We start from the raw sequence: 9,036 nt of genomic DNA, 5'->3' as shown, positions 1-9,036 counted from the left end.
AGTTCATAAACTAACGTGGATTAGAAAAAAGTCATCAAGTCATAGGCCAAAAAACTTCGCTTCGTAAAATAGAAAGGGTAAAAGAATAAAAAAGTTTTTTAAGTTTTTATACATTCACTACTATCTTCTTTTATCTCATTTTTCTTCCCTACCAAACACACTCAATTTTCTTTTTTCCGCTTTCCCACTCCGTCCTATGCTTCCACTTTTCCACTCAGTCAAACACTCTAAATGTAGCTTTTTTTTCCTTCGTGCATTCATACCCTAACTTTGATGCTATTTATTAGGAGTAACTTTTTAATACTATACATTTTCATAGGAATACTAATGCCTCAAAATCAAAATGTTTGCATTTTAAACATGCATGCAATGAGTAGAAAAGAAAGGACACATTATTGAAACAGAAGATAGCTTCTATCAAAGTTTCTGGAACCATTACATTATCTATAGAAGCAACTCTGGCAAAAAAAACTAACCCAATCTTATCCTAATGCTGCACCTTAAATAACCGGAATTCATTCCTTCTACCCATAAAACAGAGACCCAAAAAAAATCCTTCAACCCTACAAACACTATAAACTACATTAACTGTGAGTATTTGCTAGCCACGAACTAGGTCAATTATCAAATGTATGGCTAGCAGCTAGCTAGCTGTGAATGCAGCACCAGGACATCTAACAAGGCTGTGATAAAATACTAGCATTCAACCATATATTCCACATTGGAAAAGAACCAAACCTTGGCAATTACAATGCAATTGAAGTGACTTTCAGCTCATCGTCGCCGCTTTTTTCCAGACACCGAATCACTTCCATGTCCCTTGATCGAACTTGGTGATTTCCGCTTTGTACTTTCCGCAAGCTTTGCTGAGTCAGTGGAGGTCTCTTTCATGCTTTCACTTTCTTCAACCTTGGATGAACCCAACTTTGACTTACCAGTACCATTAGTATTAGATTTAGCACCGCTTCTAACAGGCTTACCCTTAGAATTGGAGGAAACCTTGGGGGTTTCCTGCCTGGACTTGGACGTCTTTGAAGTGTCTTGCTTTGACTTTGTGGAAACTTTTGGTGTAACACTTCCATCATGCTTGGACTTGGTAGACTTCGGCGTGTCACCACCATCCTCATTCTTGGTTTTGTTGCCTGCTTTTGAAGCAGTGTCAACTGATTTACTGCCACTTTTGGCAATATGGTCTTTGGATTTGGTAACATTGTCACTGTCTGATTTACTAACACTCTTGGGGGCATCTTTGGATTTGCTATCCACTTTACCATCTTCCTTTGTCTTGCGAAAAGACTTTGCTGCAACACCCTTGGATTTTCCACTTGAAGTTCCTTCACCCCTGGCCATCCAAATATTAAGATTTTCAAAAATCAGAGAAAGAATCATATAAAAAATTCCGTTTGAAAGAATTAAGTAACCTTTTTGGCGAAGCATCCATCTTAGTTTTCTTGCTAGGCGGTTCAGCTGTTTTTGCTTTCTTTTTTTGAGGCCTGTCAATGGAAATCAAAACAAGGGAGAAAAAGGTCAGCCTAGACAATAATACGAATACATAAGGAGACCAGAGAACCCAAAACAAACCAAAAAGAAAATGCAAAGCTATACCAAATATAACAATCCCTAAACCTAAAGTAAAATCCAAAACTAGCATAAAATTAGCATTGCTAAAGAATGGAGGACGCATTAACTTAAATTGCACAAAATAACCAAGTTTCATCATGCAAGGCCAAAATAAATAATCACCAAAGGAATCACTTACATTTCAGATGAACCAGCAGGGCTTGGATGGTCAGCTGCTTCTTCCTGTTCCGTAAGTATTAGCAACCTAGAATATGAATCAAATAAAAGCTAAATTATCTATAAATTAGAGCACTACCCACCTCATCTTTTCCAGACTCGTCTTCAATCACCTCCCACTTTTCTCTCTTAAGATTTAAAATTTCTTGATCACCATCATCATAATTCACCTATAGACAAATGAAAATGATCAAATCTGAAACACATTGTAGCAATGAATAGTTACAGAAGACAAAACCTCTCAAAAGAGGTAACTTCTATCCTATTTGATGCATCACCTTGTGTTTCTTCTTAACTGCATCATACGAATGAATAACACCTTCATAGAACCTGCAAAAGAATAGCATATATAAGGGGATAACTACATATATAAGCAAGAAACTAGAAATGAGCACAGATACAAATGCCCGCACATGCATAACATATTGGAGAAGAGAAAACAACTAAAATTACATGGTTTCCATTTCAGAGTATCACTTCCACAAAGCTTGTAAAATATAAAACAAGGATATACAGAACTATTATACTCACGCACGGTCTTTGGGCCACCAGACCTTCACCTTCAGACCAACCAAATTCTCACCATATTCCGTAGAACCAGATGCCTAACAAAGAATCAATAAAAAAAATCAAGTGTCTCCAGAAGAGAGATGTGAAATATCACAGCTTCAACTTTGTTCAGATTGTAGCTTGTATGGACAGTCAAATAAAAGGTTTACAATATTTCATGCAAAGTTAATTGAGCTTATATCCTCCAAAACTTTTCCATAGAGCAAGACAAGATAATTAGCCATGGTTGCAAGAAACAAAAAAAAAAAAAAAAAGCAAATAGAAAAGTCAGCATCCACACATATGCAATACTAGTGCACCAGAAGCATTGATTCAGTGCATGCTACTAGGGAGGAATAAAAACAGCATTGCAGGATGACTGCTCCAAGAAACCCACAACAAACTTGAAACTTGTGGAAATATCAAAAGCCTCTTAAAAGATAAATGACCTCAAAGAAAATATATAAGCTGCGTTGTTGCTACATAGGCATTATTTTGAAAGGGGGAAACACTTTAGAAACAAATAAAGGAAGAGGTCCTTAAAAGTAAGGGAGGCTAGTAACACAAAAGATAGAAAGTAGATCAAAAGGAAAAAGAAAACACTAGAAAGGTTAGCTAAAAATAAATGCTTAGAATGGACACTGGAGAATCTCTTTGAGAGTTGAAACCCATAAGGATCATCACAAAGACTGCCTATAATGCCAACTTTATTTAAAATCCAACCAACCAAAACTATGATATACCACCGCAAAACCTCATCTTGAAAGATGCACAAAGACAAGTACAAGTAAAAACTAAATGCTACCTCAACACTCTTTCACCTAGAAACACTTACTTTTTCTTTGTTTGCGGTATACTTTCTCTTAGTACTTGTCTTAGAATTCTCCTCCATGTGAGAATCATGTTTGTTTGGTTTCACAGACTTCGGAGAAGCAACCACTTCCTAAACAAATAACAAGACAATAATGATACCCTAAATTGAAGGAACTATAATATCTAAATATATAAAAAGTGAAGCTTCAAATAAACAATCTTGATAGAATAGTTAAACTAGAACTTAAAAGCCAAAAACTAAGCACCTCATTGTCATTCATGGTTGAGGTTTTTGTTCCATCTTTCTCAGGAACTTTCCCCCGAGCTCGCTTTTTCTTATCCTCCAGCTGCCTTGACGAGGGTTCATCTAAATTATTATTGCTAGAACTTACCTTCTTTGAGGATTGTGTCCTTGATTTTGCCTCTGAACCACTTGCACTGCCACTTTCTTTCTTAGATTCGTCTACATCAACAGCAGCATTATCCTTGCTGGAAATCACAGTAGCAACCTTTTTCCCTGATTGTTTACTTGCTTTTACTTCTGAATCACTCATCCCTTCAGATATCTTCTTAGGGACGTCATCAACAGAAGGTGTGGTCTCTTCACTCAAGCTCTCTTTCCTTTCTGGCTGTGCAGCCTTTTTGGAATGACCCTCATCAGGAATAGTCTTTGACTGTGCAGCCTTTTTGGATTGACTCTCATCAGGTATACTTTTTGGCTGTGCAGCCTTTTCAGATCGACTCCCATCAGGTATACTCTTTGGCTGAGCAGCCTTTTCAGAATGACTCTCATCAGGTATAGACCCACTTGGTGTTGGGGAAGCAACAACAGCAGAGTCATCCTCAGCTGGTTTTGGTGCGGAAGATTGAGCATCTGTCTCTCGTTTATTTTCAGAGGATACAGCCCCATCAACAGACATATTGTCACGCAATGAACCAGCATCATCTTTGCTGTCATTTTTAAGGTCCAGTGATGTCTCAGTTTCCTTCTCATCAACATGAAAGTTGTCAGAAGGTTTTGTTGATTTTGAATCAGATTTCTTCCCCGTTTCCAGGGTACTTTCCTCTGACCTAGAATCTGAATTGACTATTTTCTCAGCTTCCAATCTATCAGGTTCAGCAACAGTTGATGTATCATCATTCTTGGACTTATCACAAAGATGGTCATCCTCTTGCTTCTTTACAGTGCTTGCATCAGCCAATAAGTTGTCTTCAGCAGTTTGCACCCTGCCATTGCTAACAACTGACTTGGGAGATTTTTCATTTGCAAGACCTTGTCCGGTAGAAACTGCTTCTTCAGGAATTTCTTTATCCTCCTGGAAGAGAATTTGAGGATTTATGACTACTTTGAAGCAGTAAATTCTAACAAAAAAGTGCTAGAATCCACACACACAGAGAAACGCATAAAACATTGACAATTACCAACAAAAATAGGAAACAGAATGTGTCTGGGCTACCTTGTCCAAAGGTGACTCTGCTGGTTTGCTCTCATCATCCTACAGAAGATTCACCCAAAAAATTAAGGAGAATAAATCAGTTATAACTTCAATGAAGACATAACAAATTTTATTAAGCATAAATCAGTTGTAACTTCAATGAAGAAGGCATAACAGATTTTATAAGCCAACGACACAAGGCAAATACTTTTCTTGGTTTGAAGCATGTTTTGAACAAAAGAACTGAAAACACACATGCAAAGAGCAATAGCAAAGCTTAAAACAAATTAAATAAAAAGCTTTAAACCTTATGTAATCATGTTGCACATAATCTATCTACGAATGATGCAGAGTAGAAATATGTACAGAACCACAGCACAAAGTAACTCAATAATTGCCCTCAGAACTAAAAGGGCTTTACGGAATTATATCAAGAATTAAACAAGTTGCTTACCACATGTTTTTCAGCAACAGTATCACTTTGATCCACAGCACCAGGTGACACTTGACATATAGAAGCAACTACACTACTATAATCATCAAAAGAAATGCCAAAGTTCTCTACAGCCTGCGTTAGGTAAGGTTTCAGCTTTGATGCACAGTTCTCAAGCACTCTCTCCGCCAACCTCCGAGCAACAGGAAGAACTTCCTGAGAGGAAATAGAAGACCTAGGAGTAAAACAAGATAGCATAAGAAAAAGTAAAAAGTAGCGACTCATGTAACAACATACCTCATTATCCCTCTTTACACTAACTAAAATTGGAGAGAGCAACTCCACAGGGATGTCCTCACTTTCTTCCAATACAAGGGTCATAATAGTCGCCATTGATGTAAAGACAATCTCTGAATGATGATCCCTTGAAAAACAAAAGAACAAAGAAAATAATGGTATAGAATGCAGGCCCTACGTATCCGACTATGCCACTTCTATGTTCTTGTAATCATAACCCACTCTAGTAAAATAGCTAACATCATGATGAATATTAGAGGAAGATGGCAAATTTTTGGATTGAGAAACAAGCCTCCAGTAAACAGAAAAGCAACCAGATAAAGCCTTTTATGAAAAAGTAAATAATCGGAAAAGCTCTCATAAGGGAAGGGAGACAGATATTCTAAAAATAGCACTCTGACTTTGTTAATAATGAATCGATCTGTAAATTACTGCCTTCCCACTTTCTACCAAATCTAGCATAAGCACCTATTTCATAAAACCTTCAAGTGCCAGAAACGCAAGGATCATAATCTCTATTTTCAAACACCAATATAGCAGTCTATCAAACCCATAATTAAAAGCACCATTGCTCATCAACTTAATATAAGAACCAGTTTCAGCAATAACATAGATTCAAGCCATGGAAGCCCAAGGCAAAGAACTAAAAGAAGATTTCAACAGCAATAATCTCATAAAAATTTGAAAACTTACAAATTAGACAGAAGATAGGAGACAAGAGCTGAAGATTTACGTTGATGAACAAATGGTAACAAGAGAATGAACTCTCCAATCAAGCAGTTAGTTTTTACCTTATTTCCTTGAGGAAATGCTGGAACATCTCAATGATTAATGCATCGCATTCAAGATCCAACATCACCACACATGACCTGACTTTGGCAACAGTTTCAAGGATTGAGATCCTCTTAATGAATGAGCGGCTGGACTTGTCAGACAAATGTTCAAATGATGATACAATTAGTTGAAAGATCTCCTGCATACATATTAATAGGAATCAACACTTTGAATGCAGAAAAAGATTTTAAAATGATCATTTGCAAAAGCATTCAGAAACAATGACTTCAAATACCCTCATTTGGTCATCATCATAAGGAGCCTCTGGTGCAGTTATCCTTGTTATCTCGCTCACACAAGCCGCAACTGCAACTTTGACATCATTGTCAGGGTGTCTCAAAAGTTGCTCGGCCACCAAGGCTCTGAGTGATGGAGAGAGCGCATTTTGCATTGCTTGGCTTGGTGATTGTTCCACCCTTGAAAGACAACTTTCAACTTGCTAGAATTGCAGAGGACAGAGAAGTGTAAACATTCATCATTGACATAAAAAGCATCCACTAACATGCACTAGCGTAAGGTAGAACACAAAGGATATTAAACTATTAGAGTACCTAAAATATTAAGACAATCAGTCAGTTGTAGCATGATTCACTAACATGCACTAGTGTAAGGTAGAGCACAAAGGATATTAAACTATTAGAGCACCAAAAATATTAAGACAATCAGTCAGTTGTAGCATGATTCACTAGTCACAAAACATCCATACATCAATAAGGCTCAATGAAAAGATACAGACTTTAAACAAAATATAGCTGCAATATTACACTTCGTGATGAATATAACTACACTAAAGAAGTATCACCTAATCAAATAGGGAGACAAAAACAGAAGATTTGAATATAAACCAAAGACATATTTACATGTCTGCACCTCCATAACTAGCTTGTAGTTCTGCTAAGACATAACCTCATATCCCTAAAGAATCATCATATACAGAAATTGATACATGGTCTTGCAGAAACTTACTCAAGAACAATTGTAAAACCCTAACAAACACTATACCTAATGAGATAGATCAAAAGAGGCATAGATCCTAAACAAACAATCTACCTAAGGATAATTTGCCTCTTTTTTTGCAGGTCCTCTTCAAAGTTTTTCTTCCTTGGAATCATGAATGCATGTGACCTTGTCTAAACAATGTATGGCACCAAAGTTTTTTCTGATTATCAGAATCCCAAAGTCTGCTTTAATGATGTTATCATTTGCAATTCTTTTAAGGGGCTGCATGTGTGATGGGGAGGGGAGGGCGGACAGACAATATATTTGCAACAAAGAATGTTCTGATTCATATCCATGTTTTATACAATGAAAACATAATCTAGCAAGCCCAGCAAACTCTTTCCTTAATAGGAAGGTTTTCGCACAATACCTACGTGTGCTTTCCATATTAGCTTTCATCGCTTTCAATGCCATCTCAAGTGGGTAAAAAAAATTTAACTTTGGTTGTAAAATTATAGTAACCAAACATAGCTAGTGCTTAATTAACTAAGAAATCGAGGATAAAATTTATTGTAATGGTTTCTCGGATTTCACAAAATTTAAGGCAGGTATGGGATTCCCTTTATGCCACATATAGACAAGAAAAGCGCGCGCGAGCACTTATTTTTGAATTTGAAAGAAACACAAAAGTTCAAAGGATTTTCATCATTTACTACTGTATAGAATTTGCATTCAAATAAATTTAACATGCTAGTATTCAAAATCTAGCACAGCAAACCCGTTAATGATATCAGTCATTTAGCAAATTTGCAAACATACACATCAATATATCTACACCAAAAAAAAAAAAAAAAGAACAGAGAAATCAAAAACAGTTTCCCAAGTTCAAAACGGTAATGCCAGAAGCAAAATTAAATAAGTGAAAACATGCAAAAGAAGAAAACTTTAGAACAAGAGGTAAAAGCAGATCACAATGGAGAAAAAGAACTAACTTTAATAGCAGATATTTAAAAGATATCACACCAAAGATAAAATTCAAACCGCATGCGTAATGAAATCACATAAATCAAAGTCTAATAATTAAAAAAACGAGCGAAGTATAAAACGTAATTAAAGCCTGAAGAAAAACAGTAATTAGGGCATACGTCGAGGAGAGGAATGAGCTCATCAACTGATGAAGGTGGTTCAACGAGCATGTTCCCAGCCTCCATTAATTGTAACTCCAGCTCTTTATCTGATGCCGCCATAGCCTTCTTTTTTTTTTTAAGAACAAAAACAATTATGTACCTAAATATACAGAAACAGATCCTTTAAAAAAAATCTAAAACCTAAGGCCTCGATTTCACACCATTCTGGAAACCTAAAAGAAACTCACGCGAAATAACACCAAACTATAAAGATTAAAGAGAGAAAAAGTGCATACACTCGAGCGAAAGTTAGGGTTTTTTCGTGCGAAAAATAGAGAAAGTGATGAGTGAGTTTTTTTTTTTTTTTTTTGAAATACTGTTTTAAAAATTATATTAAAAATATGTTTTACTTTTTTTCTGTAGGTGTGTGTGGGCTTTAAAAGGAAAATACAGCAAAGCTTTGCTCGGATTACGCCGTGGTTATGAAATGGAGTTAAATTACGGGCTTTAAGTCCACCGTTGGATTCTTAGGATGTGGACCTATTTGTGTTTATTTGACGGCTCGATTTTGTTGTTACCTTATTAGCTTTCCATTTATTATACTGAATTTGAAATTACGTTTTTGTAAACAAAAAATTGTAATTTTCGAAAGATAAAGATAATTAGTTTTACAAATAAAACTCATTATTAAACTTCAAAATATTAAATAGCAGATAAAAATAAAATAAACATTCATGTAAAACTATATATACCTAATAGAATTAATTCCAAAATTAAATAAAATTCATTCCAAAATTAAACTAAATTAAAA

The 9,036-nt window shown here is 35.8% G+C and overlaps 1 protein-coding gene across 2 annotated transcripts; it reads right to left on the bottom strand.

The window, feature by feature from the left end:
* Positions 1 to 392: 392 nt before the first annotated feature.
* On the bottom strand, positions 393 to 8,709 carry LOC108485279 (sister chromatid cohesion protein PDS5 homolog C-like). 2 transcript variants are annotated; one of them, XM_053029546.1, is made up of 15 exons: positions 8,522 to 8,709; positions 8,244 to 8,385; positions 6,395 to 6,598; positions 6,117 to 6,298; positions 5,326 to 5,452; positions 5,050 to 5,244; positions 4,617 to 4,655; positions 3,426 to 4,475; positions 3,182 to 3,289; positions 2,329 to 2,402; positions 2,076 to 2,127; positions 1,881 to 1,967; positions 1,760 to 1,803; positions 1,422 to 1,493; positions 393 to 1,342 (listed from the first exon to the last, which is right to left on the bottom strand). In XM_053029546.1, exons 2-15 carry the CDS (start codon positions 8,343 to 8,345, stop codon positions 775 to 777), a joined length of 2,904 nt encoding a protein of 967 aa, XP_052885506.1. In that variant the 5' UTR covers positions 8,346 to 8,385; positions 8,522 to 8,709; the 3' UTR covers positions 393 to 774. The 2 variants fall into 2 exon arrangements, with proteins under 2 accessions (XP_052885506.1, XP_052885505.1); XM_053029545.1 differs by having other exon boundaries at positions 8,244 to 8,709.
* Positions 8,710 to 9,036: the final 327 nt, after the last annotated feature.

The sequence above is a fragment of the Gossypium arboreum genome, chromosome 6 (genome assembly GCF_025698485.1).
Source record: "Gossypium arboreum isolate Shixiya-1 chromosome 6, ASM2569848v2, whole genome shotgun sequence".
Taxonomy (NCBI): domain Eukaryota; kingdom Viridiplantae; phylum Streptophyta; class Magnoliopsida; order Malvales; family Malvaceae; genus Gossypium; species Gossypium arboreum.
The sequence above is the reverse complement of the archived record's forward strand: the minus strand, read 5'-3'. Positions and strand labels throughout refer to the sequence as shown.